At 39.7% G+C, this 17984-nt stretch overlaps 1 protein-coding gene across 1 annotated transcript; it reads right to left on the minus strand.

Annotated features, from left to right (window-relative positions):
• Positions 1–1923: 1923 nt before the first annotated feature.
• Positions 1924–17730, minus strand: LOC132209011 (gamma-tubulin complex component 3-like; the record flags this gene model as incomplete). Its single annotated transcript, XM_059644249.1, has 5 exons — positions 17444–17730; positions 13211–13318; positions 10725–10792; positions 6279–6356; positions 1924–2138 (listed from the first exon to the last, which is right to left on the minus strand). Coding segments are annotated over exons 1-5 (545 nt in total), but the record flags the coding sequence as incomplete, so codon positions are not given.
• Positions 17731–17984: the final 254 nt, after the last annotated feature.

The raw sequence follows: 17984 nt of genomic DNA on the forward strand, positions 1-17984 counted from the left end.
CTGAAATATTGACTGCTGACGTATTCCCTGTGTCAAACTCTGCTTCATTTCAAACACACACACACCCTCACACTTTTCAAGCACCTCTACTTAACTGCACAAATTAACAAGTGTTACGAAGTTGAGCAGGGTACATGTGAATTGGAAGGCAGGAAGCTAGAATTTGTTTGTAAAAGTGATAGGGGAGAAGAGTGCGTGGTTTTCTAAGCTTGGAGATTTACACAGAAAATGTGTCTGTAAGCAGCTGAATGGGTACAGCCAGTTCTGAAATTGAAACATGTAACAATTGGCTGTGAGATTGGAACACCTCTGGATTTAAACCTTGGGCTTATTTTGAAGTTTTGACAACTAGCTAGAATGAGCCAATTAATTTAAACCAAGCACTTAGTGACTGAAAGCCAACTGAATTTAAACCTGATGGTTTTGACAACCTTGGCCGATGCCATTGTAAGAAAATTGACATGTCATTCAAGGCATATAAGGAGGGGGTTTTTGAAAACTAAAAAAAAAATCGTTGAGTGAAACACCATCTGAGAAATTAGCATCTAGCTCTCACAAGAGATCACTAAGCTCTCTCAGAAAGCACGATTTTATCCATAAAAAGGTACCACAGCACTTCCAGCTAAGAATCCTCACAGAAGACTTCACCGAAAAAATGTCCCTGACAGCCGGATCAGTGCAAAAAAGGCGTTTATGACTCGAGGACAGAAGAAAGGCATGTAGACTTTGAAAGATTAAATTTTAATTTATTTTCATATTACTTCGGTTTGTATAACTGGGGCTTGTGTTTATTGGAACAGCATACCACGAGAATTTAGTTCAGTTAGGGAATACTTTGTAGTTAAGAGGGAAGTGTTCGGTTTATTATTAATTCTGTTAATTTGTTCACTAGGTTAAATAAATAAATAATTACTGAATACTTCTAAAGTGAACATCAGGGATTTTCTTTCATTTAAATCAGTCTTTTTAACAGATTAGAATGGCAAGGCGAGCTTCTCCGAGTGTTTTGGGTTTAATTAATAGAGGAAAACCTCCACTCCCGCCATAACAGATTAGGGGCTCGTGTTTCGGTTTAATTATCCAGAGGTGTTCAATGCCTCTCTGTAACACAACAGTTGAAAGAGGGGAATTCAGTAGAAAAGAAGAATCAAAGAAAAATGTCACTAAAAATCCTAAATCTGAAGTTTGGAAAATGTCTCTAACTTTTGCTGTTAACACTGATTACTGATTATTGGACATTTTCCCAGAAGAAAAGCATAAGCAAGAACCTAAACTGGAATATTTTTGAAAAAGTTAGGAATCAAGACTGCAAGCATATGGAACGTGTAGGTGCATCAGAAGCCACCATAGGGACCAAACAGTTTATCCAATTTAGAAGTTAACTTGTCAATTCTGCTGAAAATGAACACATTTTGAGGATTCCTTTAGCCTGAGTTGAGGGAGGGTTTCTGAAGTTTGCAACTGCATATGAAATTATTGTCTGTCATAGCTAGCCTTAATTTGCACACCTAACCCACCCAATCTCATAGCCTCCAGTACAAGATGAGGCAGTCAAAAGTTCAGAGATTTTATTCCACCTTTGTAAAGATTAAAAACAAAAATCAAGAAATCAAGTGTTTCTTTTTTGATGTCATTAGATGATGTATAACTTCTCTATAGCTGCCATCACATCCCACAAAAAGGTGGATAAGAAAAACATTCAATCGGAAATTCACAAGCTTAGTACGGTGTGTTCTTGGTCAGCAATTAAAATCTTGCAATGGGCACTGGAAAAACTCCAAACAGCAGCTCTGGCTTGATGAGGGCACCGCAAGCCCAAGTCTATACAAAGTTCTTGTCACTGGATTGGATATTATTGCATATCATCCTTAAAGATTTTGCATTCATATTTTACTTTAACTCACAGATCAGAAGGTTACTTACCCAGGTAATAAAGACTGAGGAGTTGGGGTTGGTCCATTTAAGCCATATATACTAAGACTACCAACTCCACTGCTTCCAATGCTGCCAGCACTCTGAGATGAGGGAGCTCTATCAGGATAAGACAGTGGCAGACTCTGGGGTCTTGAGTAATAATAAGGGGTAGAATGAGCATCTCTTGGCAATGCTTGAGCAAATAATGCTGCATAATTAGCAACCTGAAAAATAAGAATAATCAAGCATTAGACAAGATGGTAATAGCATAACAAAATGCCAATATAAAATTCAAGTTGATCATAGCTTCTAGAGTACATTATCTCATTGCAGTGAATGTATGGATAATCGTACCGGATATAGGAAGTGTATTAAGGATTCACTGGTGGTACTTTAAACTTCAAAACTGCAGAGTGGAACAGAGGCTTTGATTCTATGTTCCAGATATAAAGTGAATTTCAACAGCATTGGGAGCTGTGGTGTATAGTTCATCAATACCAATCAGGTCATTACATCCGGATAAATTCAATATCAAATGTCTGGTCCCAGATCTTTCTTCTCAGCAGCTCAAACACAAGTCAAAGAAAGAGTGAGCAGAACTGTACATGCTGTATATAGTCTGACAGGAACAGGGAGATAATGTTGAAACTGTATTATAATTGGTTAGGTCAGAGCAAGATATTGTGTGCAATACTGTTAAAAGGCGGATGTGACAGCACTGGCGAAGAGATGTTGCCTGGGCTGGAGAGTTTCAATTAAGGAGAGAGATTGGAAAGGCTAGGGTTGCTTTGCTTAGAGCAGACGATATCAAGAGGGGACATGATTGAGATGTTAAAATTACGAGGGGCATACATACAGCAGTGAGGAAGAAACTTTTCATTTTGACGAAAGGCTCGGTGATCAGGGACATAAATTTAAGTCCCTTTAGAGGAGATGTGGGGAAAAGCTCTCTCACCCAAAAGGGTGTTGGGAATGTGGAACTCAGTGCTCTAAGTGTAGGAGAGGCAGAAATATACTATGTTCTATTTAAGAAGCATTTAGGGATGCTAATGCACACAAGGATATGGTCCAGGAGCTGGAAAATGGGATAACAGGTAGGTGGCTATTTTTGACTGGTGCAGAGACGACACACTGAAGGGCCTCTGTGCCATAGATCTCTACGATGATGACTAAAATAGATAAACTGCTATCTCCATATATTGAGACATTATCTCAGGAGAAAACTTCAATGTATTATCATTCAACAAACAGGATTCTGCTTAACTCTTCGATATTGACCTCCCACTTTCTCAGATGACATCCACTTATGACAACGATAGGGCCACCTGACCTTAAATGTTGTGATAGCTGCCTCATCTGCCTCTCTCAGAACATAGAACCACTAATGAAATTTGGCAGGACCAACAGCAGCAGAAAGTCTGTTCAGCTCTTTTCTCAACCTTTAATGTAATCAACCCACCAGCAACCAATTGTGACCAAACTACAGAATTCTATTTTATTGAAGTTACTTCCCTGTCATCATGATGGGGATTGCAGCACTGCATACTTAAATCATTCAGTGGCCAAGCCATGAACATACATAAGTAGCTGCAGATTCACAGCTAACAATAACGAGGCGTTTATATCACAGATAAACAAAATGAATATATAAATACATATTTGATTGAAAGATGCTCAAAAAGCTGAGTATCTAGATAAAAGAATGTCATCAACTCTGTTCTTAATAGATGTTTGGGTGTTCTGACAGGTCTGTGCCAATGTTTATGCATCATACAAGTGTTCTTCCTCTCACTCAATCAGCGCACACATTTATTTTTCCAAGAGGCACTTATCTAGCTTTGCCTTAAACAATTTATATTTTTACAATGCATTTAATGTGATGAGATGCCCAAACGTGCTATATTAGAGCATTATAAAACACATCAAAGGACTGACCCACATATGGAGGTATTAGGATGGATGACCTAGAGCTTGGCCAAAGTTGGTAGTTTTACACAATGTCTTAAACGAGAAAAACAAGGTCAAGAAGCTGAGAGGTATTGGGAGGTCTGGATCGTTTTGAAAACAAGGAAGGAAATTTTAAATTGCTTGATCAGGACTTGCTGTGAGCTAAGATACTGGCAACAGAGCTGGCAATGACCCTAGGTTTACACAGGATGTAATGAGGGAGGCATGATCCCAGGTGTCTGTTAAAACAGTCAAGATGAGACATAACTAATGCATGATAAGGATTTTGGTGGCAGATGAACTAGGACGAGGCAAAGTTATGGAGATGGAAAGAGGTGGTCTTACTGATCGTACGTACAGGAAGTCGGAAGATCATCTTGAAATTAAGTCTGATTCTATGGTTGTGAACAGAATGGCTTTCAATCACATTGTTAGCAGTGACAGGAATGGAGATGGTCTCTTGGAGGTTTGGGATCAAAAACAATAGGTTCATTCTTCCCAATTCTATAATTGAAGAAAATCTCTAGATGTGGGAATAAATAGTCTGGTAACTTAGCAAAAGTAAGGTAATGTCACCATTGTTTTACCAGAGCATAGCGCAGCAGTCTCAGCGACAGAGAGAGATTCCTTCGTGGCAACCTCAGCTGGTGTGGGAATGAAACACACTGTTGGAATCTTTCTGCATCACAAACCAGCCATCCAGTGAGTTGTACTAATGCTTTATAAAGAGCTTCATTATAGCTCATGAAGTTCAAGCAACTTGGACAAACAAGAACCTGTAGCTGTGCTGTATTTGGATTTAGAGAAGGCACTTGACAACGTTATTATACAAAATAAGAGCTTAAAATGTGTGGCTAATATGGTAGCTTTGATACAGGACTACACCCTGCCCAAGATCTGGGGGAAGTGATGGCCCAGTGGTATTATTGCTGGACTGTTAATCCAGACATCCAGATAACATGCTGGGACCTGGGTTCAAATCCCACCATGGCATAGGGTCAAATTTGATTTCAAGAAATGTCTGGGATTACGAAACTAAAGATGGCCGTGAATCCATTGTCGATTGTCAGGAAAAACCCATCTGGTTCACTAATGCCCTTTAGGGAAGGAAACTGCCATCCTTGCCTGGTCTGGCCTACATGTGACTCCAGACCCACAGCAATATGGTTGACTCTCAACCACCTTCTGGGCAATTAGGGATGGGCAATAAATGCTGCCTAGCCAATGATGCCCTCATCCCATTAATGAATAAAGGAAACTTTGGAAAAGTAAAACCAATGCATCAACTATCTTGGCAGCCATTTCTTTTAGGAGCCGAGTCCCATCAGGATGTGAAGACTTTGCTAATTTCTACAGGATTGGTTACCTAACAGGAAATAACAGTTAAGTCATATTCCAGCGAGAAAGACAGACTCTAGGGGTGGAACATTACTTCCTTAACTAGTATGAACAGCAAGAAATAGTATCAATTTTTTATAAAAAAGTGTGTACAATTCAGCAAGGGTTACAGCAGACCAGAAGATTGGACAAATGTATATATTTTGTAAAAAGAAAGCAAAAGCAAAACACTGGGAAATAATGGGATAAATCAGCATGTAAGAGAAGCCTGTCTAAACACAAATAAAAAGTTAGACTTATCAGGACAGTCTGGGACTTCTTGAAGAAATGAGCAGCTTGAGGAGTGGCATGACAGAGGCTTTCATGGTCATAGAAAGGTCTGACATGCTCGACAGAGAGGAAGATCAAACAGGTCATTATAGAACTAGGAGTCACCAATGAGGTGGTCACTAATACAATCAATAGCATGTTCAGGAGAAACACCTATAGACAGAACATTCAGCAAATGAAATGTCCTATTGCAAGCAAAATTTGAGGCCAACAACATAGATGCATATAACTGAGCATATGAGAAAGAATACATACACTGGTGGACTTAAAGATGAAGAATGGTCTGGGGCATTAAGCACAGTATAAGGCAGAATGACTAGGCTATACAACAAGTATCGAACAAATGTGCAACAATCAGATTTCGCAATCAATTAAGTTCTGAACCGAAAAGTGGAATAACATGGAGTCGCTTCACTCAGTTGGCTGTTTTATGGTGCACAGTGACACCAACAGCATGGATTCGATTTACTCACCAATTTAGGTTATTATGAAGGTCTGGCCTTCTCAATGATGTTCCTTGCCTCAAATGAATTGACCCACAGGTTACTCTATCACCAGTCGTCTCTCTCTAATGAGAGAGCAGGCCTATGGTGCTCTGGAACAATGGCGACTTTACCTTGTCACATAACCTGGTACCAAGACATAAATCAACCATTTCTTCTACTTTAAATGATGTTTGAGCTGATTGTTAGTAGCTTCCTGACATGCTAGTACTTAGAATTACGATTCCAAAATATTTTTACTGATACCTTGCTTTGAGGTTTGCGTGGATCCTCACTCAGGCTTAGCAGGAGGTAGAGTACAGCCCATCTGTTTTTTATAATGCCCTAAGTGAAACAGAATACATTTGTTAAACAAAATAAGACAACCTTTGTTGAAATTATATATCACAAAGCAGAAGGAATCTAAAACACATCCAAATATTCAAAACAGAATAACAGCAGGTACTTCTACCCAATATGTGTTATAATTCAGATACTTCAATAAGGTCAAAATACCAACTATTTTCCAGAGAAGCTAAAAGAAGAGTGGGGAAGGGGGAAGAAAAGAAACACTTGCAATGGAGGAGGGGTGGTTCAGAAGAGGAAGAGACTAAATATCATTGAGAGAAAGAAGTATAATTCTAATGAGGCTGACGCATTTTGGAAACTTACGTCATTAGCTTGGAGACAGACATGGCTTTGGCACCAAGCTCTTCTTGAGCAATACCCAGACATAAAAAGATATTCATGACATAATTTTCCATGCATGAAGCACGAGATGCTGCAATTCAAAGATGCTCAAACAGGGAGTAAACATCAATTTGTATGTATACTATATGTAGAAAACATCTCAAGACACCTTGGTGGAGCATTATAATGCAAAACTTGGCACTAGTTAGTAAACAAAATTTGGCAAGGTAGACAAAAGCTTGGTCAAAGAGATAGGCTTTAAATAGGATCTTAAAAAATAAAAATCTGGAGGCTGATAAAGAGGTAACTCCAAAGTGCTGAAGGTACAGCACCAATTATAAAGCAAACAAATTTGCAGATGTTCCAAAGCACAACTAAATCAAAAGGGAATGGGAGGTTACAGCAATAGCGAAGTGTGAAGAATTAGGTATTTTGTTGGAAGGGCCAGAATTCTTATATTGAGGCACTGGTTAACTGGAAGCCAAATTAGGTCTGTGATTCAAGGGATTACAGGAGAATGGAATTTGATAGGAATAAGAACTGGCACAGTTGACATCAAGCTTTCTGACCAGTAGAATGCAAGAAGAGGGTGTCAAAAAGGTCATGTGTCCAAATAACACAAAGATAAAATTCTACAAATGCTGTAAATCTGAAGTAAAATCTTGAAATAATGGAAACTGTCAGTAGTTTAGGTAGTATCGGTGGAAGCATTTATGCCTGCCGTTTTGGGAAAGACCGTTGACCTTTGCCTTTAAATGAACAATGGGACGTAAAGGACAGTGGTGGGTTTTCCAAATAGAAAAGCTGCAAGGCCTGTGAAATTTGTTAAAGTAGAGAGTTTGGCAGCAAGAAAGAGTGCAAAAGAGTTTAGTATGTTATCAGCAGGTTAAAAGAATGGACCAGCAGATGGTAGGTACAATTTTATGTGGATAAGCATAAGATAAAGGGCTGTGGGAGGAAAACCAGTGAGTTAGAGTATACACTCAAATGGAGGGATGAGGAGTATGGATGTACAAAGGCACCAAGAGATTCAAACACATCATTCTTTGGAAGTATAAATAAAGTCACAAAAGCCAATAGCATTTGGTTTCTATTAATAGGGCCAGAGTACAAATACCAAGGAAGGGATGATGAATAATGCAAACAAATGACTGGTTCGGCCACAACTAGAAACTATGCTGCACTGCTGTTTCATTATGCAAAGTACATTAAAATCACCGGAAGCAAAGTACAGATTTACTCAATGTTGCCAAGAATGAGAAACTACACAAGAAATTTGAGAAATCTAACAAGTCAGTACAGTACCTTTGTTTTATAAATGTTTACTTTAAGGCCCACGCTCTATTTGCACTAGTGATCATGCTGATGATGGGTTGCAGCTCAACCACCAAAGGAGAGCAGATACAACCATCATCTTTATAGAGCAGTTTAATGTCAGAGGATGTGATTACCTTGAATCTCATTGACAGGTTCAGGAGGTTGAACAGGTTTCTATTGGTTCTATAGATTAATTGGATTCCAGTATGGATTGCACTGGGGTGAAGTGAAGCATCACAGTGAGGAGGATCTGGAAGCGCACTGGTGCAATGATACAACTTGACTCTTGTCCAAATGTGAATTGGATCTGCAGTGGGTCCATTGCTTAGTATCATAACTTGCATGGCATAATGGACCAGCCAGAAAATGGTGAAAATATCAAAGAATACTCTATAATTTCTTGCTGTCGACAGGAGCAAACAGTTTTGAGAGATCAAAGACTGCCATGTACAAGGGTTGATGCTGTTCCCTGCCTGGCTTTTATAGCGGTTGCGCAGTGAAGATCATGTCCACGGTGCCCCATCGAGGGCAGAATGCACAGTGTAACTTTAAAAAAAAAGATATTCAGCTATATTTGAGGATTCCCACAACAACTTTTCTTGTGGCTCATAGTTGGAAAATTCCTCTAGTTACTTCAGAGGTTAAGGAGAGATTTGATAAGAGGTGCTTAAATCTTGAGCTTTTGAGACAGTATATAAAGAAAGCTTATCACTGGCCTGTAGCCAATGAAGAGGCTTAAATGACATGAAACAAAAAAGAAGAGAAAAGGCAAGACTAAGGGATAAAGAAAGGATAGCAATTGAGAACCTCGAAACTTAGAAAACTTGAAGGAGCAGCTAGATTTCAGGATTAAAGAAAGTCATTGGGTGTGGACACAGAAACCAGGATAAACATAGGAACACAACGTCATGAAAAGTCATATTGCAAGCAATGAAAACAGGTAGATTGATTTTAACATGTACAGAAATGAATATTAACAACATTACAAATAAGCTGCTTGAACTTGGCGGTCATTACAGTTGGAATATGTTGCGTAAAAATTTCAGGAATATGGCTAATAACAAGGAATGGGAATAGCAAGAATGGGAATAAAAGGAATTATAAACCAATCGGAACAAGATGTGACACATTGATGTGCTCTAGACATCGTATAGACTAAAAATTGATTGTATGGGAGGTACAAATATTCATAATAGTTTCACTAGTCTGGACAGGCTTCTACGAGAACTAGTACTTGTTTTTACAAAGCTCCTTCAACATAATAGATGCCCCAAAGCAGTTCAAAGGAGCACAATCAAACAATATCTGACATCACCTCACATAAGGGAATGAGGATACACATTCAAAAGCTTGGTCAAACAGTTGCACCTTCAGGACCATCTTTAAAGGTGAAACAGAGTAGAGGCAGGGACAGGTTTCGTGGGAGAATTTACAGCACCTTCCATTGCAACCGCAGAAGGTGCAACATCGGTCTGTTTACTTCCTCCCTCCTCAGCATCCAAGATCCAAACATATCTTCCATGTGAAGCATTGCGTTACCTGTAGTTCTCATAACCTATTCTACTGCATTTGCTGCTCACAATGTGGTCTCTTCTACAGTGGGGAAATGAAGTGCAGACTGGGTGACCGCTTCGCAGAACACTTGCACTCTGTTCGCAAAGAAACCCTCAAGTTCCAGTTGCCTGTCAATTTAACACACCACCCTGCTGCCTGGCCAATATCTGTCTTAGGCTTGCCGCCGTGCTCCAGCGAAGCACAACAGCACATCATTTTCCATCTGGGAACCCTGCAGTCTTCCAGACTCAATATCAAGTTTGTAACTTTAAGGCTTGAGCTGTCCCAAGTCCTTACCCTGATGCCTACAACAAGGCCTTGTTATCATACTTTGCTATAACACACAACCCATGTTAGCCACTAACAGTTCCCACTAACAGCTATTCACCCTCGTAGACAGATCATTATCCACTCCTTTGTCTGACAGTTCATGTCTCTCTTTAGGCTCTCTCCCCACCTATCATTTACTCCGTACCCCCTCCCTCTACCCTGTCTTCTGCACATAAACCAAGATTTTCCTAGCTACCATCAGTTCTGAGGAAGTGTCACTTGACCCAAAACATCAACTCTGAATTCTCTCCACAGATGCTGCAAGATGCTGCTTAGCTTTCCCAGCAAGTTTTATTTTTGTCTCTAATTTACTGCATCCATAATTCTTTTGGATTTTATTTAGTGGGAGGTTTAGCTACTGCTGGAGCAGTGGAAACCTGGGATGAACGAGTGCACAAAATTGAAACAGTGCAAAGATCTAAGAAGCTTTAGGGCCGGAGGAGAGTAAAGAGATGATGAGGGGTAAGGAAAGGCCATGGAGAATTTTGAAAACAAAAGCAGAATTTTTACATTGAAGTGCTATTGAACCTGAAGCCAATGTAAGTCAAGAGAAAGGTGAAATGGTATTTTAATATCACATCTACTGATTAAGCATAATTTGTAAAGGGCAAGCAGTTTAGGGTCAGAGATAAAATGTGACATATTACTGCTAAGTGACGGATGTATCAAGAAGACTGAAAAAGAGACTATACTCATTTTGACCTGCTATGAACAAATAACATTAAGTCAAAATGAAATGAAGTTTAGTGGGATAGAGACTACATGCCCTAGAATTCAAAACGTCACTAGTTTTTTTCCATGCAAGAGCTCATTAAATCTTACCTGGGACTGCAGTTTACGGTGAAGTTCTGCAAACAAAGCAGCATCAGCCTCTCTCCTCTGCCTTGCCACTGTAAGAGAGAACATTAGCATAGAGAAATGTTCATCTTAAAGTCCCACAAGCAAAAGTTCATGAAGTAATGCACTCCATCTCAATTCTATGCACAAGCATGGGGAGACTTGAATTTTTATCAGTTCCATTAAGTTTGAATGGAAGTTAAGGAGCATTGTCACAAACCATAATTTATTCTTATCAAAAATCCATTAAAATGAATACATCTGTCATTGAAGGCTTTGCTTATATTGCCTATTTTCTGACCAAGTAGAAATCCAGCCACGATGTCCTACACCTCCTGCAGCCGCAACACAAGGGCTGAAACTTCCTTCACCAAAAAAAGGCAATGGTGCAGTGATGAGCACTAAATTAAGCATTTATTCCCAACGTTAAGTATCGTAACAAATTGAAAAAAAATACAAAGTACAGCCAAAGATTAATGGGAGGTCAAAGGTTGGCTGAATTTTTGAAACCAGCAAAAATGACTAAACACAAAACAGGAAAACCTGCTCTATGAAAGAAAGTTCGTTCTGGATATAAAAAAAAGCGAGGATTTCTACAAGTATATCAAACAAACAACAAATGGTAAATAAAGTCACATGGATAATGATTGATAAATGGATGATGTAGTTGAATTTCAAAAGGCATTCAGTAAGATGCCACATAAAATGTCACTTAGCAAGGTAACAGCTTATGGAGTTGGAAAAGTGTATTAGCATGGGAAGTGGATTAGTTATCTAACAACAAGCAGAAGGAAGATATAAAGCTTAAAGTTGGTAAAGTGTACCTAATGGAGTTGCACAGAAATCCATTGCTGGGCCTGAACTATTTACAATATCTTAATGACTTATATAACAGTAGCCAAAATGTGCTGATGACACAAAAGTAGGTAGCGATTTTAGTTGAGAAAGAAATACAGATAAGTATGTGGTGGCAGATGGAGATTGCGAAGGTGGCTTCTCAGTATTGAAGCAGAGGGCCTTCAGACCATCCTGCTGGGAAAAGGGTGTACACAGGGAGTGCACATCCATGCTGAAGAGGTGGAAGCCAGGACCACAAAACTGGAAATTAATGAATGATGTTAGAAGAGTCATGAACATAAGTAAGAAAAGATTGAAAAGAGTGAGGAATATGAAATAGCATCAAGACAGGAAGACATTAAGTTCAGTGGAGCAGGAACAGGTTTGAATTATGGGTCTGCCAGGGCAGTCCTGTTTGTGGAGCAGACTATGCGTGGTTGCAGGTGGTGGTGTGGGTTTGTGTTATGAGGTGAGAAGCTCTGGAGTGAGATCTCCAGTGGAGGTGAAGTCCATTTCGATCCTAGGAACTACAGCTTGATTGTCTTTTCCCTTTTCACCACCATAACTACTCTTTTGTCTTTTGCACAGGGCTTTTATACCATCTATCCCCTTGTTCCACCTCTGCCTCTGTCAAAAGTATTAAAAAAATGTTTTCCGACACAAGATTTTAAGAGGAGTTACACCAGACTCGAAGCAACTGTCTCTCTACAGATATTGCCAGAGCTGCTGAGTTTCTTTCCTACATTCTGTTTGTTTCAGACTTCATGCATTCGCAGTACTTTGCTTTTATTAGAAGTGTAAATTTTTTTCATCAGAGGATTGTTAGTCAGTGGAATTATCTTTCTCAGGGAACACTGGAGCCTGGTTTTTTTTTTAAATATTCAAGACTGAATTAGATGGATTTTTGTAAGGAAGTTCAGGGTCACGGAGACAGTCAGTAAAGTGGAGTGGGAGTACAATCATGAGTTATCGTATTATCAAATCACAGAACAGGATAAAAGCACTGAATGCAAACTCCTGTTCCTCATAATATCATCCTTGCAAAAGATCACAATGCTCAGTCTTCTCTTTAAAAAGACCATGTATAGCATTAGTTCTTGTGACCTGCTCCCTTGGAGGACCATCTTTTGTTTAGGCTGTTAAAGTCTATGTGCAAGTTTTTTCTTCCCACCGTGGTGTGGAACCCACCTTCTCTCCTCACCATTGAATATGCAACTATTCAATTTTGTACCAATCTTCCATGTAATTACTTGTTACATAAACTGGGTGATTCACAGAACTTGATAATAAGTATTGTTTACACAGCAATCACAGCAAGGACAGAGGATGAGATGAGTTCATTGACAGTGTTATATTTGACAGCGTTATTATTTCAATGAAAGGAGAGAGTACAACAACTAATACTATACATGGACTTTTTAAAGAGAAGACTTAGCATTGTGATCTTTTGCAAGGATCATTTTATTGGTAGACTGCACCTAATGAAAACACAGGTTTGACAAAAACTTAGATCAGACTACAACTTGGCCGTAATAATGATGACATAAAAGAAAAATTCCAAACCTAAGTGACCTGAATAGAGGCTGACAGAACATTTTCATTGATTACCAAACTATTTCAAGAAGCCAACTTACTTTCTTTCTTGATCTTTTCAGCGACAAGAAATTCATCTCTTTCCACGGTGGGAGCAAAATTACTTCCAATTACTCTCACAGCATACTGGAATTGTTGAGCCACATCAGCTATAAAAGACAATCGCACATGGTAAGGCCAATTCAAATCCAGAAGTCTGATGGGAAATTAAAACAAACTAAAACTTGGTCTCAAAAACAACAACAGACAAAACAAGTTCCAATTCAAACTGATCTCAATCACTTTGTAATACAGAACATTATACAATCAAAACCCTGTCTCAGGTATTTTCCCATGCTTCACACTGCAAATTTCCACATTTTTTTGCCAACTTATTATAGTTACAAATGTGGATAAACAATAAAAACTGCTGGAAAGATGCATTCAGAGAACTAAATGATGAAACAAAATGATGAAACAATATAAAGAGGACATGAGGCTATAAAGGGAGATAGACAGTTAGGTAGGCAAAGATCTGGAAACTGCACTATGAATGTAGGAAAGTGTGAAATAGTCTATTTTGGCAAAATGAGAAGAGGAAGAAGCACATCAAAACTGTGAGAGGTTGCAGGACTCCGAGATGCAGAGTTCTGTGAGTCCTCATGCACGAATTACATAAGGTTAGTATGCAGAAACAGAAAGTAATCAAAAAAGCTTGTAGAATGTAATAGTCTATTACCAGGTCAACTGAATGCAAGAGTAATGAGACTTGCTTCAATTATACAAAGCACTGGTGAGACCACATCTGGAGGACTGTGTACCGTACTGGTCACCCTACATATGGAAGGATGTTAATACACAGAAAGCAGTTCAGAGAAGGTTTATCGGACTAATACCTGAAACGAGCAGATTGCTTTATGGGGAAATGTGCTTGAGCCTAGGACACTACCCTGAGAACGCCTTCAGAAATGCTCTGGAGCTGAGAGGGTTGACCTCAAATCATTTTCTTTTCAGCTACTTATGGCTACAAAGAACAGACAGTTTTCCCTTGGCTCCCATGGATTCCATTTTGCTCGTGCTCCTTGATGCTACAATTTGTCAAAAGCAGCCTTGACGTCAAGTATGGCCACTCTTATCTGACCTTTGGAATTCAGCTCTTTTACCTACATTTGAACATAGGCTGTAACAAAGTTAGGGGCTGAGTGGCCAGTACCCAAATTGAACATCACTGATCAGATTACTGCTAAGCAAGTTCTGCTTCATAACATTTGATGACACTTTCCATTACTGTACTGATGATGTAGACTGGTCGGGCAGAAATTGGCCAGGTTTGATTTATCCTTTTTGTTTAAGAGGAAACAGCTGGGCAATTTTTCACATTACCAGGTAGATGTCGGTGTTATAATGTCCCAGGATGTTAAATAAGGAGTCTACAAGTGTTCACAGTACCTCAGATATGGTGTCATCAATGACCTGTATAACTGAAACAGAACCTCTCTATTGGTATTCATTTCCCCTTGTAATAAATTATTACATTGCATCAGCTTCCCTTATTACTTGCTGTTATGCATAGTAACCTTTTGCATTTCATGCATTAGCACACCCAGATATCTCTGCATAACAAGAACTCTGCAATCCTTCATAATCTCTATAATCTGCCCTTTTTCCCCAACTTTTGCTCCCAAAATGGATAATTTCACTTTTCCCACTTAAAACTCTATTTGTCAGACCTTTGTCCACTTGTTTAAGTTATGTCCTCTGTCTACTTCATAATTTACTTTGCTAACTACTACAGTGTCATTAGCAAATTTAGCAACCATATCTTTCATCCTTTCCTTCAAAATAACTGACACAAATTGTAAAAGGTTGAGATCACAACTTGTTTCTGGTACACTACTTGTTGCATCTTGCAAACCTGAAAGTGACACATATATGCTTATTGTCGCCTGTTAGCCAGCCAAGCTCTTATGTATGCCAATGCATTCCTTTCCCCACACTGTGATATTATATTTTCTGCAAAAACATTTGACACAGCACCTTACAAATGCTATTTGGAAAACCAACTGCAACACATCCGCTAGATCTGTTTTCTCCACAGCATGTTAACCTCCACAAACAGTTACAACAAATTGTTTAAAAATGATTTCCCTTGGACAAAGCCTTGTTGACACATTCCGATTATCTTAAATTTTTCAAACAGCCACACTAACATATTCATTAATAGCTTCCAGCATCCTCTTTTTGACATACGTTAAGCTAAATGGCATGCACTTTCCTGCTTTCTGTTGTCAACTTTGAATAAAGAAGCTCCACTTGCTATTTTCTAATCAAATGAAACTTCAAGTCGAGAGAATTTTGGAAAAACAAAATAGCATGTTAATTACCTTGCTAGCTATTTCCTGTACGTCCCTAGGATAAGGTTCACAGTACCTAGGAATTGGATAGTCTGCAGATCCAACAATTTACTCAGTACAACACACTTGATATAACTTTCCAAAGGTCCCTTCTGTTTTCCATTTTTGATATACACACATTTCTGACATGTTATTCGTACCCACTTGTGAAAAGTACTGCAACATTACCTGCTTAAGTAATCTGTCATTTCCTTATTTTTGATAAGTAATTCCCTAAACTGACTTCCTTAGTGCCAACAATTTTCTTTTACCATTTTTCCTTTCTAAATATCTATAGAAACCCAATGTTTGTTCTTACATTTCTATCTAGCTTTCTCACATATTCCAAATTTTCTAGTTATACAGTCTGTTTGTGACACCACAAGTGGAAAAGTGCAAACAGTTTGGTCATGCTTATGAAAGAATGTAACTGGATTAAAACAGTGCAAAGTTAACTTGATCAATTCTTGGGATAAAACATTATCCTCTGAGCAAAGGTTCGACATGTCAGCCCTATATCCGTTGGGGTACAGAAGAATGAGAGTTGATCTTAATGAAACATTTAGTATCGACGGAAATTAACAGGGTGGATGCAGGAAGGATAGTTCCACTTGTAGGAGAGATTGGAGCCAGCAGGCACAGGTTAAAAATGAGGATTCTCTCAATTATGACGCAGAATAGAAGAATCTCTTAAAAGAAGCTTAGTCCCCAGATTTCTCTTCCCCAAAAAGGGGAAGCACAATCACTAAATATTTTTAAGGCTGAGTTAGACAGATTCTTGACTGAAAAGGAAATCAACAGGTTTAGGGATGAGACAGAAAGGTGGTGCTGAGGCCAGGCGGAACAGCCATGGTGTTACTGATGGTGGAACATGCTTGCTTAACCAAAATGTCCGAATTTGTATGTTCACTGCAACTCAAAGTGAAATTTCTGGTGCCAGGGAATGAGTTCATATAACTTATAGGGAACATGATATTAATTATAGATTAAGTAGTAATGGACAACAGAAAGCAATAATCTAAAATGAAGTTTCCAAATTGGAGGGCAACTAATTTCAATGAGATGAGGAGAATCTAACCAGATAAAACTGGAAGAGTAATATGAATGAATGATAAACAAAAAGTCTTAGGAAAAATATCTTTGCATACTGAATGCTCATAATCTGGATCCCACTGTGTATGAGGGTCATAGAAGTGGAGATAACTAGTAATTTCACAAGGAATAAGGATGGCAATAAAGAAAAGTAAACCAGCAAAGCTACAGGGACAGAAAAAGGGAACAGAATTGATTGGATTACTCAATGAAGACCAGTATTGTTCTGATACACCAAACAACTTTCTTGTCTTACAACTGAATGTTAACTTTGCCTTTTCTCCAGCTACATTCGATTTACCCAGATTCTGTTTAGATTCCAAAAACCTGAACTCTTTCTTCTGATACCATCTCCTCAATTTAATTACTCCTCCTATCCCCGGTGATACTACAGGACTCTCACTATCCCTATATTGTCTGGCACTATTATAATCGTGAGCAACCCAATCTCTACTCAGCTGGATTTCCGATTGGAGGACTCGAATTTTACTCCTCTCAATTTCATTGCCGCCAACGTGAGAAAAACCTTCTAATCTTGTCCCTCTCCAACATCCTTGACGTTGCTGTACGCTTAGCCCCTCAAGAAAACAAGCCACCATTCGAGCCGCTCAATTCCACCTGCAAACATAACCCATCTAACGCCTCCCCTGCACGTCCGTACATCATTCCCTCACTCCACCTGGGCTTGTTTTTCATTCTCACCAGGGCTGATTCGCTGTCGACACATCCCTACCTCACTGTCGCCAGGCCATGCCAGGCCAGACCAGCAAGTCTCCGGCTTCACAACCTCCAGCCCCCGGCCCTACTCACCCTCATTGCGGCCCAGGATCCGGCAGCACAGGCTTTGCAACAGTAGATTCGGGGACTTGTGATCCACAGTCGCCATCGCCGGGCCTCCCACTGTCCTGTTCTAGGAGACCCAGTTCCCGGGTCGGAGCCGTTGCCTCGGCTTTTCCACAGTTCGCCCAGGTTCAATCCCGGTTCCGTCTTAGCTCCGACCCGGCGCCAAGGGCGCCATTTTTTTAAGAGCCCGCGGCATTGCAACGGAACTACAAACATCCACTTCCTGGTCAGGGGGTACAATCCGCTGCGAGGAGATGGGCGGGGTCTGAGGACCAGACGCAAGCACGGCGCCGAGTAGGTGGAGTCAGGAGGGTGCAGCGGCTGGCCAGAACGTTGCGTGGGCGGGGCTATGTGATGGGAGCGTGGTCAGGATAGGGTTAGCGGCGAGTGGGCGGAGACAAGTAACAATGGATGGGTGGGGTCCTGTGCAGGGGCGGGGACGGAGTGGGAGGTGGAAGTAGTATCGTAGATAATAGGAACTGCAGATGCCGGAGAATCCGAGATAACA

The sequence above is a fragment of the Stegostoma tigrinum genome, unplaced genomic scaffold, assembly GCF_030684315.1.
Source record: "Stegostoma tigrinum isolate sSteTig4 unplaced genomic scaffold, sSteTig4.hap1 scaffold_612, whole genome shotgun sequence".
NCBI lineage: Eukaryota > Metazoa > Chordata > Chondrichthyes > Orectolobiformes > Stegostomatidae > Stegostoma > Stegostoma tigrinum.